At 43.0% G+C, this 20096-nt stretch overlaps 1 protein-coding gene and 1 long non-coding RNA gene across 3 annotated transcripts in view; both read right to left on the bottom strand.

Moving 5' to 3' along the window:
* Nucleotides 1-20096, bottom strand: part of LOC118387158 (ryanodine receptor 3-like) — a 308396-nt gene that overhangs the window by 227545 nt on the left and 60755 nt on the right. The window contains exons 6-11 of the mRNA XM_052523336.1: nt 13922-14034; nt 9491-9590; nt 7342-7435; nt 5457-5531; nt 1598-1754; nt 303-470 (exon numbers count right to left, since the gene is read on the bottom strand). Of these exons, the coding sequence (XP_052379296.1) occupies nt 303-470; nt 1598-1754; nt 5457-5531; nt 7342-7435; nt 9491-9590; nt 13922-14034 (707 nt within the window). The remainder of the gene's footprint in view (nt 1-302; nt 471-1597; nt 1755-5456; nt 5532-7341; nt 7436-9490; nt 9591-13921; nt 14035-20096) is intronic.
* Nucleotides 16683-20067, bottom strand: LOC127931446 (uncharacterized). 2 transcript variants are annotated; one of them, XR_008141190.1, is made up of 6 exons: nt 20027-20067; nt 19803-19970; nt 19075-19242; nt 18739-19018; nt 17677-17788; nt 16683-16842 (listed from the first exon to the last, which is right to left on the bottom strand). It is a non-coding gene; the product is annotated as an uncharacterized LOC127931446 (long non-coding RNA). The 2 variants fall into 2 exon arrangements; XR_008141191.1 differs by having other exon boundaries at nt 17677-17900; nt 18795-19018.

The following is a 20096-nucleotide window of genomic DNA, read 5'->3' as shown; positions in this document are numbered from 1 at the left end:
AAATATAAGCTTATTTTACTCCGATGTTAAATAAACACTATGCAGCCTCAAAACATGGTTAAAACTATATCATTCATGGTCAGTCCTTGCGTCCATAGCTCTGTCTATGAATTTGAGAGTGGTTACATTTCTCCAGACCCGTCCCTCAGCTGTTTACCAAAACAGAACGCTTAGTTATTGTTTCAACTGCTGATCGCCACTTCCAATTATTCGTGGAAAATACATTTATTCAAAGAACAATGTTGTGACTTTTACACACTTCTTCCACACCATCAGTACAGTGAACATGTATAATAACCCACCCTTCTCTTCAGGGGTCCTATGCGGGAGGCTTTAGCGTCAGGCGCCTGATAGGACAGCCACAGACCTGTAGCCACGTGCATCACGAAGCAGGCTGAGTCCCCATACTTGATCTCTGCGACTCCCATACCTTCTATGTCTCGATTCTTTGTACCCGACTCTATCTTTTCCTGTGGGAGGGAGCACGCACACACACACACACACACACACACGCACACACACACACACCAAATGAAGATTACACACTAATCAGAGAGGTATGCTAGAGAGCCTATTCATTACTCGCCACAGGGACACAGTAACAGCATTTTTGAGGGTCAGAACCACGAATGGCACGCACACACACACACACACAGACAGACACACAGAGAGAGACAGAGAGAGAGAGACAGAGAGACAGAGACACACACACAGAGACAGACACACACACACACAGACACACACACACACACAGAACCCATTCAGAGAGATATGGATGCTGGCTGAAACAGGAAAGGGGAACCAACTAAGAGAATTAAACAGATAGTGTGTGCATGTGCGTGTGGACACAATCATTACTAACACATAGAGCAGAATAGCATTGAATCTGGAGCAGACAGACAGACAGACAGACAGACAGACAGACAGACAGACAGACAGACAGACAGACAGACAGACAGACAGACAGACACGCAGTGTCCTTCTGTTTGCTTCTTCATGTCCTTCCTGTCCATGCACTATGGTTGTAGAATGCAATGAAGGTTCTGCCGTATAATTACAATGCATTCTATTCTATTGGTTCCCCCATACACCTTGTTTGTGTTGATTGGTTGGGTTGTTAATGGACTGTGTGACTTGGCTTGGACCGTTCACTGACATTTCAACTGATTGTTGTGTATAGGGTACAAGGATGACCTTTTAAAAGTTATAGGATAAATCTGACGTGCTCTTAAAAAATATAGGTGTGTCTGCTCTGACCTTCTTCAGGCACGGTACAGTCTTTTCTCTAGAAAATACCATGGTTTTAACCTACGGCCGGGATGGATTTAACAGCCCTAATGTTGGAATCAAACATCATTATGTTGTCATCCAGAGTCACAGTTATGCTTTTTCCCAAGCTGTAGTACACCATATTTTACATACAGCAGGCTTCGTGTTTTTTTTTTTTTTTGCTATGGAAAAAAATTATTGCAATACTGGTATCGTCACAGCCCAAGTTTTACCCACAATCCACCTTTCTGTGAGTAAATGTAAAACAAAGTGAAAGACAAAGACTGATTAAAATACTTAATAATGTTGGTATTTGTCGGGAACAAACCTTGGTAGCCCTGAAGCAGAAAGAGGTGGACTTGATATCAGACTTCTCTCTCTCCTGTAAGACCAGACCATGTTCTTCGGTCAGCGCCAGGTAGTGACCGGTTGACAGGTGACGCAGACGGAACGCCTGCCCATAGCGAATGTGGCTACCGCTCCAACTGACCAATCACAAAGAGGGGATGAACCCAAACAGATGTTAATCTACATTCTACAGCGGTCCCTATAACCCTTTTCCAATGGCAGATAGGGGAACAACGGCGTTAAAATGTGTCTGACATAGCAATGTCTGTTTCAATCTAGAGACATTGATGTACGCTGTCTTTTGCAACAAAGAGATATACAGCCGCTGCCTGTGGGCATTTCAGCATCCTTTCACAATGAAGCACATCCATTGTTTCAAAATATCTCAGTACAAACGGAAAGTCAGACTGTTTGGCATGGCTGTTGGAGAACCTGTCACCTAAGCCCAGAGACAAGAAGGCTGATGGTAGATGGGGCCAGGATGTGTGTGGGCTGTGGAAGGCTGATGGTAGATGGGACCAGGATGTGTGTGGGCTGTGAAATTAACTTCCAGAGACCATTTATAACCTGATGGGGTTATAGCGGTTATAATACCTGATGGAGTTAAGGTACCTGATGGATTTATAGTACCTGATGGGGTTATAGTGGTTATAGTACCTGATGGAGTTATAGTACCTGATGGATTTATAGTACCTGATGGGTTTATAGTGGTTATAGTACCTGATGGGGTTATAGTGGTTATAGTACCTGATGGGGTTATAGTACCTGATGGGGTTATAGTACCTGATGGGGTTATAGTACCTGATGGGGTTATAGTGGTTATAGTACCTGATGGGGTTATAGTGGTTATAGTACCTGATGGGGTTATAGTGGTTATAGTACCTGATGGGGTTATAGTACCTGATGGGGTTATAGTACCTGATGGGGTTATAGTACCTGATGGGGTTATAGTGGTTATAGTACCTTATGGGGTTATAGTGGTTATAGTACCTGATGGGGTTATAATACCTGATGGGATTATAGTACCTGATGGGGTTATATTACCTGACGGGGTTATAGTACCTGATGGGGTTATAGTGGTTATAGTACCTGATGGGGTTATAGTACCTGATGGATTTATAGTATCTGATGGGGTTATAGTGGCTATAGTACCTGATGGGGTTATAGTACCTGATGGGGTTATAGAACCTGATGGGGTTATCGTGGTTATAGTACCTGATGGGGTTATAGTGGTTATAGTACCTGATGGGGTTAGAGTACCTGATGGGGTTATAGCGGTTATAGTACCTGATGGGGTTACAGTGGTTATAGTACCTGATGGGGTTATAGTACCTGATGGGGTTATAGTGGTTATAGTACCTGATGGGGTTATAGCGGTTATAGTACCTGATTGGGTTATAGTGGTTATAGTTCCTGATGGGGTTATAGTGGTTATATTACCTGATGGGGTTATAGTACCTGATGGAGTTATAATACCTGATGGGGTTATTGTACCTGATGGGGTCATAGTGGTTATAGTACCTGATTGGGTTATAGTGGTTATAGTTCCTGATGGGATTATAGTGGTTATATTACCTGATGGGGTTATAGTGGTTATCGTACCTGAAGGGTTATAGTACCTGATTGGGTTATAGTGGTTATAGTACCTGATGGGGTTATAGTGGTTATATTACCTGATGGGGTTATTGTACCTGATGGGGTTATAGTGGTTATATTACCTGATGGGGTTATAGTACCTAATGGGGTTATAGTGGTTATAGTACATGATGGGGTTATAGTACCTAATGGGGTTATAGTGGTTATAGTACCTGATGGGGTTATAGTACCTAATGGGGTTATAGTGGTTATAGTACCTGATGGGGTGAAAGTGGTTATAGTACCTGATGGGGTTATAGTGGTTATAGTACCTGATGGGGTTATAGCGGTTATAGTACCTGATTGGGTTATAGTGGTTATAGTTCCTGATGGGGTTATAGTGGTTATATTACCTGATGTGGTTATAGTACCTGATGGGGTTATAGTACCTGATGGAGTTATAATACCTGATGGGGTTATTGTACCTGATGGGGTCATAGTGGTTATAGTACCTGATTGGGTTATAGTGGTTATAGTTCCTGATGGGGTTATAGTGGTTATATTACCTGATGGGGTTATAGTACCTGATGGGGTTATAGTACCTGTTGGGGTTATAGTGGTTATCGTACCTGATGGGGTTATAGTACCTGATTGGGTTATAGTGGTTATAGTACCTGATGGGGTTATAGTGGTTATATTACCTGATGGGGTTATTGTACCTGATGGGGTTATAGTGGTTATATTACCTGATGGGGTTATAGTACCTAATGGGGTTATAGTGGTTATAGTACATGATGGGGTTATAGTACCTAATGGGGTTATAGTGGTTATAGTACCTGATGGGGTTATAGTGGTTATAGTACCTGATGGGGTGAAAGTGGTTATAGTACCTGATGGGGTTATAGTGGTTATAGTACCTGATGGGGTTAGAGTACCTGATAGGGTTATAGTGGTTATAGTACCTGATGGGGTTAGAGTACCTGATGGGGTTATAGTGGTTATAGTACCTGATGGGGTTATAGTGGTTATAGTACCTGATGGGGTTATAGTACCTGATGGGGTTATAGTGGTTATAGTACCTGATGGGGTTATAGTGGTTATAGTACCTGATGGGGTTATAGCGGTTATAGTACCTGATTGGGTTATAGTGGTTATAGTTCCTGATGGGGTTATAGTGGTTATATTACCTGATGGGGTTATAGTACCTGATGGGGTTATAGTACCTGATGGAGTTATAATACCTGATGGTGTTATAGTACCTGATGGGGTTATAGTACATGATGGGGTTATAGTACATGATGGGTTATAGTGGTTATAGTACCTGATGGGATTATTGTACCTGATGGGGTTATAGTACCTGATGGGGTTATAGTGGTTAAAATACCTTATGGGTTATAGTGGTTATAGTACCTGATGGGGTTATAGTTCCTGATGGGATTATTGTACCTGATGGGGTTATAGTGGTTATAGTACCTGATGGGGTTATAGTACCTGATGGGGTTATAGTACCTGATGGGGTTATAGTGGTTATAGTACCTGATGGGGTTATAGTACCTGATGGGGTTATAGTACCTGATGGGGTTATAGTGGTTATAGTACCTGATGGGGTTATAGTACCTGATGGAGTTATAGTACCTGATGGGTTTATAGTGGTTATAGTACCTGATGGGGTTATAGTACCTGATGGGGTTATAGTAGGTTATAGTACCTGGTTATAGTACCTGATGGGGTTATAGTGGTTATAGTACCTGATGGGGTTAGAGTACCTGATGGGGTTATAACCTGGTGGGGTTATAGTACCTGATGGGGTTATAGTGGTTATAGTACCTGATGGGGTTATAGTAGTGGTTATAGTACCTGATGGGGTTATAGTGGTTATAGTACCTGATGGGGTTATAGTGGTTATAGTACCTGATGGGGTTATAGTGGTTATAGTACCTGATGGGGTTATAGTGGTTATAGTACCTGATGGGGTTATAGTGGTTATAGTACCTGATGGGGTTATAGTGGTTATAGTACCTGATGGGGTTATAGTGGTTATAGTACCTGATGGGGTTATAGTGGTTATAGTACTTGATGGGGTTATAGTGGTTATAGTACCTGATGGGGTTATAGTGAAAAGTGTCACTACCCGAAAAAGTATCTGAAAGCATATTGGCGTCTTAGGTGAGTGAGCATCTGGCAGGGAGATGGAGAAACTAGAGAGCGTGAGGTTGGGTTAGGTATCGGTGTTCGTGTGTGTGGCTGCATGTGTATCAGCTCACCCGATCCTGAGGGGCTCCAGCCTCCAGAGAGAGCGGGCCCTGGATGCTCCTTTACCCATCTCATAGTTCACTATCCTGTGGACAAAGAGAGGGAGGAGAGGAGTCAGGTCTGGATCCTTTAAAACAGACAGTTCAATTTAAACCAGGACATTTGTCTCTATTAAACACAGTGACTTTGCAATAAAAAAAATACTCTCTTCCTAGTGCATTTTAAAACTAAAACTAAATGTGACCAGTTACAGTATCTGAGGCATTTGACTTATATTTAAACATTTTGTATTTTAACAGACACTCTTATCCAGAGTAACTTACGGGACCAATTAGGGTTAAGTGCTTTGCTTGATGGCACATCGGCAGATATTTCACCTAGTTGGCTCAGGGATTTAAACCAGCAACCTCTTAACCGCTAGGCTACCCTGCACCCCCAGAAGGGCCCCCCAAAATGTATATATATACAGTACCAGTCACACGTTTGGATTCACTTACTCATTCAAGGGTTTTTCTTTATTTTTACTATTTTCTACATGATAAAATAAAGAAAAACCCTTGAATTAGTAGGTGTGTCCAAACTGTTGACTGCTACTGTATATATATATTTATTAGTATTGTTTAGATTTTTTTTCTTGAATATATGAACTTTCATGTGGCTTAATTAAAAAACGTGTATGGGATCTGTAAATATGAATAAAAACGTAGAATTATCAGCCTAGTTGAGCCAAGGAGAAAGCACATGGCTCTGTCATGTCACAGGCTCATGTTAATAACAGAACGGGCTCTTCCTTGATCAGTATAGAGATCATATTTGCTACTGTGGATTTTTGGAAAGATATAGCTAGGGAGAACTGCAACAGTGTTGCTACAGTTCGCAACAAACATTGCTGCCCTGAATTTTGCTGGGTTTAAGTAGAGAGACAACTTTCTGGAGGACAATACCATGCTGACTCACATGGGTTATGTGTGGGTGGGTGGGGCTAAGGCTTAAGAGGGTGTGAAGGATGCTGAATAGGGCGTAAACAAAGGAGAGTTCTGGAGGAAGTGTGAAAATCTCAAAATCTTTCTAAGGGCATTTTCTCCTGCTTGTCAACTACATTTAAAGGAGGTGTGGTACTGTATATGGTCAATATACCACGGCTAAGGGCTGTTCTTACTCAAAACAGACTACAGAGTGCCTGGATACAGCCCTTTGCCGGGGTATATTGACCATATACCACAAACCCCTGAGGTGCCTTATTGCTATTATAAACTGGTTACCAGAGCAGTAAAAATACATGTTTTGTCACACCTGTGGTATACAGTCTGATATACCACGGCCTTCAAGGTTTTAATCACCCAATTTATAATGTATGATATACCATTATGAAGGTCTTAGTCTGTACTTTCATAAAATGTACAGCAAATTAAATTAAAATATGCACTAAAAAAGCACATCACTTAATTTTGACACAAGACTCAATAGAGAAATATGGACACCGATGTACATTCAGAAATATTTATAAAAAGGTGGATGATGATCAAGATTCATTGAGGACCAGGGACGGCTATGTATCCCATTTCTCTAAACGATTCAACAGTATGGTGATAAAATGTCATGCCAGTTCATTTAAAGCTCTCTTAAATCATAAAACGTAACTGTAAGTGCCTGTTAACATGGTCCTTAATAGTAGGGTTAAGAGCCGCCTACCTCTGGTCTTCAGGACATATTCTAACATACTGTTAAAATGGTCCTTAATAGTAGGGTTAAGAGCCGCCTACCTCTGGTCTTCAGGACATATTCTAACATACTGTTAAAATGGTCCTTAATAGTAGGGTTAAGAGCCGCCTACCTCTGGTCTTCAGGACATATTATAACATACTGTTAAAATGGCAGACAGGAAGCCTAGTGTACCTCTGCTCCATCTCGCTAGCCTCTGACCCAGGTATGGTCAGACTCTCATCATGCCCGTGACAAAGATGCATCACGTGACCACCACACAGGAATCCTATTGGATAAACACAAGATTCTAAGGTCAATAGCGATCTTTTGAAGTTATGGTGAAATGTTCACACCATACTAGCCTCAGTGATGATCTGATGATCGACTGACTAAGGCTGTTTGACAAAGGCATGGTGACCACCAGGGGTATGGGTTGGTTGCCCAGGGGTGTATGGGTCAATAGGGATCTTTTGAAGTTATGGGAAATGTTCCCAGGGGTGTATGGGTTGTGATCGACTGACTAATTAATAGACTATGGGTTGGTTGCCCAGGGGTGTATGGGTTGGTTGCCCAGGGGTGTATGGGTTGTTTTCCCCAAGGCTGTATGGGTTGTTTTCCCCAAGGGTGTATGGGTTGGTTGCCCAGGGGTGTGGGTTGTTTTCCCCAAGGGTGTATGGGTTGGTTGCCCAGGGGTGTATGGGTTGGTTGCCCACTGGTGTATGGGTTGGTTGCCCAGGGGTGTATGGGTTTTCCCCAAGGGTGTATGGGTTGGTTGCCCAGGGGTGTATGGGTTGGTTGCCCAGGGCTGTATGGGTTGGTTGCCCAGGGGTGTATGGGTTGTTTTCCCCAAGGGTGTATGGGTTGGTTGCCCAGGGGTGTATGGGTTGTTTTCCCCAAGGGTGTATGGGTTGCTTTCCCAGGGGTGGATGGGTTGGTTTCCCCAAGGATGTATGGGTTGTTTTCCCCAAGGGTGTATGGGTTGGTTGCATAGGGGTGTATGGGTTGTTTTCCCCAAGGGTGTATAGGTTGGTTGCCCAGGGGTGTATGGGTTGTTTTCCCCAAGGGTGTATGGGTTGTTTTCCCCAAGGGTGTATGGGTTGGTTGCCCAGGGGTGTATGGGTTGCTTTCCCCAATGGTGTATGGGTTGGTTTCCCAAGGGTGTATGGGTTGGTTGCCCAGGGGTGTATGGGTTGCTTTCCCCAAGGGTGTATGGGTTGCTTTCCCCAGGGGTGTATGGGTTGCTTGCCCAGGGGGGTATGGGTTCTTTTCCCCAAGGGTGTATGGGTTGGTTGCATAGGGGTGTATGGGTTGTTTTCCCCAAGGGTGTATAGGTTGGTTGCCCAGGGGTGTATGGGTTGTTTTCCCCAAGGGTGTATGGGTTGTTTTCCCCAAGGGTGTATGGGTTGGTTGCCCAGGGGTGTATGGGTTGCTTTCCCCAATGGTGTATGGGTTGGTTTCCCAAGGGTGTATGGGTTGGTTGCCCAGGGGTGTATGGGTTGCTTTCCCCAAGGGTGTATGGGTTGTTTTCCCCAAGGGTGTATGGGTTGCTTTCCCCAAGGGTGTATGGGTTGCTTTCCCCAAGGGTGTATAGGTTGGTTGCCCAGGGGTGTATGGGTTGCTTTCCCCAAGGGTGTATGGGTTGGTTGCCCAGGTGTGTATGGGTTGTTTTCCCCAAGGGTGTGTGGGTTGTTTTCTTCAAGGGTGTATGGGTTGGTTGCCCAGGGGTGTATGGGTTGTTTTGCCCAAGGGTGAATGGGTTGCTTTCCCAGGGTGTATGGGTTGGTTTCCCCAAGGGTGTATGGGTTGTTTTCCCCAAGGGTGTATGGGTTGGTTGCCCAGGGGTGTATGGGTTGATTTCCCCAAGGGTGTATGGGTTGCTTTCCCCAATGGTGTATGGGTTGGTTGCCCAGGGGTGTATGGGTTGCTTTCCCCAAGGGTGTATGGGTTGGTTGCCCAAGGATGTATGGGTTGCTTTCCCCAAGGGTGTATGGGTTGGTTGCCCAGGGGTGTATGGGTTGCTTTCCCCAATGGTGTATGGGTTGGTTGCCCAGGGGTGTATGGGTTGCTTTCCCCAATGGTGTATGGGTTGCTTTCCCCAGGGGTGTATGTGTTGCTTTCCCCAAGGGTGTATGGGTTGCTTTCCCCAAGGGTGTATGGGTTGCTTTCCCCAAGGGTGTATGGGTTGCTTTCCCCAAGGGTGTATGGGTTGCTTTCCCCAAGGGTGTATGTCACAAAGCACCGTAAAGTACATCACATTCCTGAAACAACTAAATATGTCCTAGTTCATCATGAAGGATTAACCTGAAATTATAATTGTATAATTGAGTCGTGGTGTACTTGCCTACAGCCACGTTGCTTCCTGAGCAGGTAGGCTGGACGTTCCACAGAGTCTGCATAAAGGAGGCATCCACCTGGAAACTACCGCTGGAGATGGACAGGTGCTGGAAGAAAGGAAACAGCATGGGGTTAGAAGCAGTGGAGTGTGTGTGTGTGTGTGTGTGTGTGTGTGTGTGTGTGTGTGTGTGTGTGTGTGTGTGTGTGTGTGTGTGTGTGTGTGTGTGTGTGTGTGTGTGTGAGAGAGAGAGAGGGGGGGGGATATGGGGGCTGGTAAAGGAGAGATTTAAAGGTCCAAGGTAGCCATTTTTATCTCAATATCAAATAATTTCTGGGTGTCAAATTAAGTACCTCACTGGGATTGTTTCCAGTTAAAATAAAGAATAAAATAGCTTCTTAGCAACGAGCAAATTTCTCATGGAAGAATTTTGCTCGGACTGCCTGGGAGTGGCCTGAGTGGGGATGGGAAAACCGTAAACTAGCTGTTATTGGCAGAGAGGTTTGGAAGTATCTTTCCTATTGGTCTATTAACTAATTTACCACCTGGTGATGTCACCAGGCAGGTCAAAAATCCATCCCACTTAAAACAGGCTGAAATGTCAGATGGTCTTTTCAAACAGCTCTAACACTAAAAGGGCATTATCATCATTTTCACAATCTCACAGTATTATGTCAACTTCATAGTGTGGAACTATACACTGATTGTATTAAACATTAGGAACACCTTCCTAATATTGAGTTGCAACCCCTTTTGCCCTCAGAACAGACTCATTTTGTCGGGGCATGGACTTTACAAGGTATTGAAAGCGTCCCACAACTTCCCACAGTTGTGTCCAGTTGGCTGGATGTCCTATAGGTGGTAGACCAGTACTGATACATACGGGAAACTGTTGAGCGTGAAAAACCCAGCAGCTTTACAGTTCTTGACACACTCAAACTGGTGCGGCTGGCACCTACTACCATACCCCGTTCAAAGGCATTTCAATATTTTGTCCTGCCCATTTTAACCTGTCTCCTCCCCTTCATCTACACTGATTGAAGGGGATATAACAGGTGACATCAATAAGGGATCAAATCTTTCACCTTGATTCACTTGGTGAGTCCATTTCATGGAAAGAGCAGGTGTTCCTAATGTTTTGTGCACTCAGTGTATATAAAACACAGGGAAATCATGTTTTTGACTCCACTGGGCCTGTGAAGCTAGTTGGCATTTTATGACTTTGTCTGAACCCTGACATTGTTTGGACACTGCTTAAAGCCTTTACAGTGCATTACTGGCACAAAGACCATCCGCCCCTCTCTAAGGATCCGCATCGGCTGCGGCTCCAGATTCAGATCTCAAGCCAGGCTGGTCTTTGCTGGGGAGAAGAGATTGTCGAGCTCAAAGGGATTCCGTGGCCTACTGATCACAATGAGACGGCCAACACCAGTTTAATCCACAACAAACAGCTTCACACAGACAGGCTCTGGGACTCCAGCATAGAGACAACGGCTCTAACGACAACCTTCAAAGATGTTCAGAATGAAATTAGGCATAGGCAAAAGAGAGTATACTGGGATGGGTCATATCAATGATATCAGAAAACCAACAGTTCTTCATCACTCGTGAAATAACCCCTGTGTGATATTCATTCCATGGTTGAGGAACAGTCGATTGTTTGTCAGTAGGGTGATGAATCAGATGAATGTTTTCCTTTGGTAGAGTTGAAAGTCATGCACCGCTGAGTGTAGCTATGTTATAATTACACATTTCCTCTCCAAATGCTTCCAGCACACTCTACCGCTCTCTATGTTTCATGCTTTGCATCTCTCTCTCTCTAACTCTCTCAATTCAATTCTATTCAAGGGGCTTTAATTGACATGGGAAACGTATGTCTACATTGTCAAAGCAAGTGAAATGGATAAACAAAAGTGAAATAAACAAAAAGTGAACAGTAAATATATCATTCACACAAGTTTCAAATAATAGAGACATTTCAAATGTCACATCATGTCTATGTACAGTGTTGTAACGATGTGCAAATAGTTCAAGTACAAAAGGGAAAATAAATCAACATAAATATGGGTTTTATTTACAATGGTGTGTGTTCTTCACTGGTTGCCTTTTTCTTGTGGAAACTTGTCACACATCTTGCTGCTGTGATGGCACACTGTGGAATTTCACCCAGTAGATATGGGAGTTTATCAAAATTGAATTATTTTCAAATTCTTTGTGGCTCTGTGTAATCTGAGGGAAATATTGGTCTCTAATATGGTCATACATTTGGCAGGAGGTTAGGAAGTGCAGCTCTTATCTTGAGAGCCAGGTCTACTTACGGCAGCCTCTCTCAATAGCAAGGCTATGCTCACTGAGTCTGTAAATAGTCAAAGCTTTCCTTAATTTTGTGTCAGTACAGTGGTCAGGTATTCTGCCACTGTGTACTCTCTGTTTAGGGCCAAATAGCATTCTAGTTTGCTCTGTTTTAGTGTGAATTCTTTCCAATGTGTCAAGTAATTAACTTTTTTTTCTCGTGATTTGGTTGGGTCTAATTGTGTTGCTGTCCTAGGGCTCTGTGGGTTATCTTTGTGTTTGTGAACAGAGCCCCAGGACCAGCTTACTTAGGGGGCTCTTCTTCAGGTGTCATCTCTCTGTAAGTGATGACTTTGTTATGGAAGGTTTGGTAATCGTTGTCAGCTCATCAGCCAGATAAATGCCACTGGTTGTCCTGGGCTGGGGGGGTTCAAGACTTGACAACTGTTTTTACAGGACTATTTCAAGTGGATTGATGTGATGTGGGATCTGTTTGTCCTGTCTTGCATTACCTAGCCAGGTCTCAGATCTGTTTGTGCTGTCTTGTCATTACCTAGCCAGGTCTCAGATCTGTTTGTGCTGTCTTGTCATTACCTAGCCAGGTCTCAGATCTGTTTGTGCTGTCTTGTCATTACCTAGCCAGGTCTCAGATCTGTTTGTGCTGTCTTGTCATTACCTAGCCAGGTCTCAGATCTGTTTGTGCTGTCTTGTCATTTCCTAGCCAGGTCTCAGATCTGTTTGTGCTGTCTCTGTTGAATCCTAGTCTCTTAGCTTGCTCTGGCAAGACAACCCAAACTGATCTAAGACCTTGGTCTCCTCCTGGCCTGCTCAATCAATCAGTCAGCACTGAGGTCAGTGAGGCACATAATCCGTCCTAAACACACATAATTTCCCCCCCCCCACTTGGACTTTCAATCTTTCCCCAGTGGTCTCTAACAGGGAGGTAGGCCCGGCGCTACAGATATTCAGATATTAAAACGACTTGGCACGGAAATAAATCAACCCAGCAGAAATACAGACCAACAAGTGAAAAACTGAAAGGAAAAAAATATATAGGAGATGGAGAAATGAGCAATGACCCACAGTCTGTGAACTGAACAACAGATTTAATGTTCTCTGTCTAACTCAAAACAAACCGTCTGAACCAAAGTACGAGCAATAGCATGTTGATATTGTCTGTAAGGAGGTGAGAGTATATTGCCAGCGTGACAATCTGTACAGGCTTTAGCCGACTTGTTGTCTGGGGAAGGCAGCGATAAAACACTGTTGAATACAGAAACAGCCGGGTAGCGAAGACTAGACGGTATTTATGAGAGTTTTTAGGATCCATTTGGTTCTCATTGCTGTTTTATTCCTTTACGTGTTGCGAAACTGCCTCTGGCCATATGAGAGGCTGTGAGTAGTTAGAGGAACCGAAACTGCCTCTGGCCATATGAGAGGCTGTGAGTAGTTAGAGGAACCGAAACTGCCTCTGGACATATGAGAGGCTGTGAGTAGTTAGAGGAACCGAAACTGCCTCTGGCCATATGAGAGGCTGTGAGTAGTTAGAGGAACCGAAACTGCCTCTGGCCATATGAGAGGCTGTGAGTAGTTAGAGGAACTTAAAACCACATAATTACCTTCACACCTACCTTCACACCTACCTTCACACCCACCTTCACACCTACCTTCACACCTACCTTCACACCTACCTTCACACCTACCTTCACACCCACCTTCACACCCACCTTCACACCTACCTTCACACCTACCTTCACACCTACCTTCACACCCACCTTCACACCTACCTTCACACCCACCTTCACACCTACCTTCACACCCACCTTCACACCTACCGTCACACCTACCTTCACACCTACCTTCACACCCACCTTCACACCTACCTTCACACCTACCTTCACACCTACTGAAAGGTGACAATAGGGCCGCAAATAGTGTTCAATTTGGGTCTCACAGGTAACTCTCTGTGGACGGATTGATTGGTTTACTGGTTGATTGATAGATACTCACCAGGTACCTCTCTGTGGACGGATTGATTGGTTGATTGATTGGTTTACTGGTTGATTGATAGATACTCACCAGGTACCTCTCTGTGGCCGGATTGATTGGTTGATTGATTGGTTTACTGGTTGATTGATAGATACTCACCAGGTACCTCTCTGTGGACACGCTGACCAGGATGAGGTCGTCTCCGATACGGACCTTCTCTCCCTCTGACCTCTGCTTGGACGCAGGGTGGATGGTCCACCAACACGCCTCTCCTGGAGAGACAGACGACAGGCCTTGGATGAGACTATCACAGTCTCTTGTGACAGACTATCATAGTCTCTTGTGACAGACTATCACAGTCTCTTGTGACAGACTATCATAGTCTCTTGTGACAGACTATCACAGTCTCTTGTGACAGACTATCATAGTCTCTTGTGACAGACTATCATAGTCTCTTGTGACAGACTATCATAGTCTCTTGTGACAGACTATCACAGTCTCTTGTGACAGACTATCATAGTCTCTTGTGACAGACTATCACAGTCTCTTGTGACAGACTATCATAGTCTCTTGTGACAGACTATCACAGTCTCTTGTGACAGACTATCATAGTCTCTTGTGACAGACTATCATAGTCTCTTGTGACAGACTATCATAGTCTCTTGTGACAGACTATCATAGTCTCTTGTGACAGACTATCACAGTCTCTTGTGACAGACTATCATAGTCTCTTGTGACAGACTATCATAGTCTCTTGTGACAGACTATCATAGTCTCTTGTGACAGACTATCATAGTCTCTTGTGACAGACTATCATAGTCTCTTGTGACAGACTATCATAGTCTCTTGTGACAGACTATCATAGTCTCTTGTGACAGACTATCACAGTCTCTTGTGACAGACTGTTAACATAGTTGCTAGCCAGTGCACTCACAATGTGGTTCTCGGGATCTAAGATTACAATAAGACTATGGTAACTATGGTAACAAATAATTTGTAACTTCATAAGGATATTAAAAATATAAAGATATAGAAGTCTACCATTGAAATACAAATGCATACTTCTTCAAATATTTCACTGGCATGTACATTTCTTGCATTTAATTGGTGGTCCATAGTCCACTTATACATACAGTGTTGTTAGTATATAATTATTTGCTGCAGGATTGTTGATCAGTACATTTTGAAGTCTTCGAATATCAAAGATCAACAGTTTCAAAGCCAGGCAACAGACAGACTCAAGGCAACCATTTTGTCTGCTCTTAACGTCCTCACGTTGATATAGTGCCTCTATTATGGGGGCCACAGCACATTTAAATAGCAAGGTCAGCTATTAATATGGAAACCAGTCTGCACGTCTCGTAGAGTCAAAGGTAGCCCTTGAAAATCACAGACCTTAACACCTGCACCTGTATACAGCTTGAAAATCAGACCTTTACACCTGCACCCGTATACACAGATTTGGACACTGATAAGATCTTAAATTGGAACGCAGTGGCTGTGCAGTAACATGCTATACATGACGTCAGAGCTCAGTGGCTGCACAGTAACATGCTATACATGACGTCGGAGCTCAGTGGCTGTACAGTAACATGCTATACATGACGTCAGAGCTCAGTGGCTGTACAGTAACATGCTATACATGACGTCAGAGCTCAGTGGCTGTACAGTAACATGCTATACATGACGTCAGAGCTCAGTGGCTGCACAGTAACATGCTATACATGACGTCAGAGCTCAGTGGCTGTTCAGTAACATGCTATACATGACGTCAGAGCTCAGTGGCTGTACAGTAACATGCTATACATGACGTCAGAGCTCAGTGGCTGTTCAGTAACATGCTATACATGACGTCAGAGCTCAGTGGCTGTTCAGTAACATGCTATACATGCTATACATGACGTCAGAGCTCAGTGGCTGTACAGTAACATGCTATACATGACGTCAGAGCTCAGTGGCTGTTCAGTAACATGCTATACATGACGTCAGAGCTCAGTGGCTGTTCAGTAACATGCTATACATGACGTCAGAGCTCAGTGGCTGTACAGTAACATGCTATACATGACGTCGGAGCTCAGTGGCTGTTCAGTAACATGCTATACATGACGTCAGAGCTCAGTGGCTGTTCAGTAACATGCTATACATGACGTCAGAGCTCAGTGGCTGTTCAGTAACATGCTATACATGACGTCAGAGCTCAGTGGCTGTGCAGTAACATGCTATACATGACGTCAGAGCTCAGTGGCTGTTCAGTAACATGCTATACATGACGTCAGAGCTCAGTGGCTGTGCAGTAACATGCTATACATGACGTCAGAGCTCAGGGTCACCGCTTCACAGCGTTGTATGGATTTTGACTGACAGTGTTCTGACCTTGAGCATCACGCGCGACAAGAAGTTGCCCCCAACCCTCCTGCTAATTGGGCAACTTTAGCACATTTGTTGTTGCCTGAGTTAGAGAAATGCTGTAAATTACGAGGACTCAGTGTACAGCGCCTTCAGAAAGTATTCACACCCCTTGACTTTTTCCACATTGTGTTGTGTTACAGCCTGAATTTAGATGTTCTTTTTGTCACTGGCCTACACGCAATACCAAAGTGGAAATATGTGTTTCGAAATGTTTACCAATTTAATGTTTACAATAAGTATTCAACCCCTTTGCTATGGCAAGCCTTAATAAGTTCAGGAGTAAAAATGTGCTTAACAAGATACACAAACAATTGCATGGACTCACTGCGTGCAAAATAATAGTGTTTAACATAACTTTTTTAATGACTACCTCATCTCTGTACCCCACACATACAATCTGTAAGGTCCCTCAGTCGAGCAGTGAATTTCAAACACTGATTAAACCACAAAGACCAGGGAGGTTTTCCAATGGCTCTCAAAGAAGGGTTCCTATTGGTAGATGGGTAACACCATTAGATGTAGATACAGGGAGCAAGGCTGTGTGTAATATAAATGGTACCTAACACCATTAGATGTAGTTACAGGGAGCAAGGCTGTGTGTAATATAAATGGTACCTAACACCATTAGATGTAGATACAGGGAGCAAGGCTGTGTGTAATATAAATGGTACCTAACACCATTAGATGTAGATACAGGGAGCAAGGCTGTGTGTAATATAAATGGTACCTAACACCATTAGATGTAGATACAGGGAGCAAGGCTGTGTGTAATATAAATGGTACCTAACACCATTAGATGTAGTTACAGGAGCAAGGCTGTGTGTAATATAAATGGTACCTAACACCATTAGATGTAGATACAGGGAGCAAGGCTGTGTGTAATATAAATGGTACCTAACACCATTAGATGTAGATACAGGAGCAAGGCTGTGTGTAATATAAATGGTACCTAACACCATTAGATGTAGATACAGGGAGCAAGGCTGTGTGTAATATAAATGGTACCTAACACCATTAGATGTAGTTACAGGGGCAAGGCTGTGTGTAATATAAATGGTACCTAACACCATTAGATGTAGATACAGGGAGCAAGGCTGTGTGTAATATAAATGGTACCTAACACCATTAGATGTAGATACAGGAGCAAGGCTGTGTGTAATATAAATGGTACCTAACACCATTAGATGTAGTTACAGGGAGCAAGGCTGTGTGTAATATAAATGGTACCTAACACCATTAGATGTAGTTACAGGGAGCAAGGCTGTGTGTAATATAAATGGTACCTAACACCATAGATGTAGTTACAGGGAGCAAGGCTGTGTGTAATATAAATGGTACCTAACACCATTAGATGTAGTTACAGGGAGCAAGGCTGTGTGTAATATAAATGGTACCTAACACCATTAGATGTAGTTACAGGGAGCAAGGCTGTGTGTAATATAAATGGTACCTAACACCATTAGATGTAGATACAGGAGCAAGGCTGTGTGTAATATAAATGGTACCTAACACCATTAGATGTAGTTACAGGGAGCAAGGCTGTGTCTAATATAAATGGTACCTAACACCATTAGATGTAGTTACAGGGAGCAAGGCTGTGTGTAATATAAATGGTACCTAACACCATTAGATGTAGTTACAGGGAGCAAGGCTGTGTGTAATATAAATGGTACCTAACACCATTAGATGTAGATACAGGGAGCAAGGCTGTGTGTAATATAAATGGTACCTAACACCATTAGATGTAGATACAGGGAGCAAGGCTGTGTGTAATATAAATGGTACCTAACACCATTAGATGTAGTTACAGGGAGCAAGGCTGTGTGTAATATAAATGGTACCTAACACCATTAGATGTAGATACAGGGAGCAAGGCTGTGTGTAATATAAATGGTACCTAACACCATTAGATGTAGTTACAGGGAGCAAGGCTGTGTGTAATATAAATGGTACCTAACACCATTAGATGTAGATACAGGGAGCAAGGCTGTGTGTAATATAAATGGTACCTAACACCATTAGATGTAGTTACAGGGAGCAAGGCTGTGTGTAATATAAATGGTACCTAACACCATTAGATGTAGATACAGGGAGCAAGGCTGTGTGTAATATAAATGGTACCTAACACCATTAGATGTAGATACAGGGAGCAAGGCTGTGTGTAATATAAATGGTACCTAACACCATTAGATGTAGATACAGGGAGCAAGGCTGTGTGTAATATAAATGGTACCTAACACCATTAGATGTAGATACAGGAGCAAGGCTGTGTGTAATATAAATGGTACCTAACACCATTAGATGTAGATACAGGAGCAAGGCTGTGTGTAATATAAATGGTACCTAACACCATTAGATGTAGATACAGGGAGCAAGGCTGTGTGTAATATAAATGGTACCTAACACCATTAGATGTAGATACAGGGAGCAAGGCTGTGTGTAATATAAATGGTACCTAACACCATTAGATGTAGATACAGGGAGCAAGGCTGTGTGTAATATAAATGGTACCTAACACCATTAGATGTAGATACAGGGAGCAAGGCTGTGTGTAATATAAATGGTACCTAACACCATTAGATGTAGATACAGGGAGCAAGGCTGTGTGTAATATAAATGGTACCTAACACCATTAGATGTAGTTACAGGGAGCAAGGCTGTGTGTAATATAAATGGTACCTAACACCATTAGATGTAGATACAGGGAGCAAGGCTGTGTGTAATATAAATGGTACCTAACACCATTAGATGTAGATACAGGGAGCAAGGCTGTGTGTAATATAAATGGTACCTAACACCATTAGATGTAGTTACAGGGAGCAAGGCTGTGTGTAATATAAATGGTACCTAACACCATTAGATGTAGTTACAGGGAGCAAGGCTGTGTGTAATATAAATTGTACCTAACACCATTAGATGTAGATACAGGGAGCAAGGCTGTGTGTAATATAAATGGTACCTAACACCATTAGATGTAGTTACAGGGAGCAAGGCTGTGTGTAATATAAATGGTACCTAACACCATTAGATGTAGATACAGGGAGCAAGGCTGTGTGTAATATAAATGGTACCTAACACCATTAGATGTAGATACAGGGAGCAAGGCTGTGTGTAATATAAATGGTACCTAACACTATTAGATGTAGTTACAGGGAGCAAGGCTGTGTGTAATATAAATGGTACCTAACACCATTAGATGTAGATACAGGGAGCAAGGCTGTGTGTAATATAAATGGTACCTAACACTATTAGATGTAGTTACAGGGAGCAAGGCTGTGTGTAATATAAATGGTACCTAACACCATTAGATGTAGATACAGGGAGCAAGGCTGTGTGTAATATAAATGGTACCTAACACCATTAGATGTAGATACAGGGAGCAAGGCTGTGTGTAATATAAATGGTACCTAACACCATTAGATGTAGATACAGGGAGCAAGGCTGTGTGTAATATAAATGGTACCTAACACCATTAGATGTAGTTACAGGGAGCAAGGCTGTGTGTAATATAAATGGTACCTAACACCATTAGATGTAGTTACAGGGAGCAAGGCTGTGTGTAATATAAATGGTACCTAACACCATTAGATGTAGTTACAGGGAGCAAGGCTGTGTGTAATATAAATGGTACCTAACACCATTAGATGTAGTTACAGGGAGCAAGGCTGTGTGTAATATAAATGGTACCTAACACCATTAGATGTAGATACAGGGAGCAAGGCTGTGTGTAATATAAATGGTACCTAACACCATTAGATGTAGTTACAGGGAGCAAGGCTGTGTGTAATATAAATGGTACCTAACACCATTAGATGTAGTTACAGGGAGCAAGGCTGTGTGTAATATAAATGGTACCTAACACCATTAGATGTAGATACAGGGAGCAAGGCTGTGTGTAATATAAATGGTACCTAACACCATTAGA

This window comes from Oncorhynchus keta, chromosome 8, assembly GCF_023373465.1.
Source record: "Oncorhynchus keta strain PuntledgeMale-10-30-2019 chromosome 8, Oket_V2, whole genome shotgun sequence".
Taxonomy (NCBI): Eukaryota; Metazoa; Chordata; class Actinopteri; order Salmoniformes; family Salmonidae; genus Oncorhynchus; species Oncorhynchus keta.
This window is presented reverse-complemented; position numbering and strand designations above follow the sequence as displayed.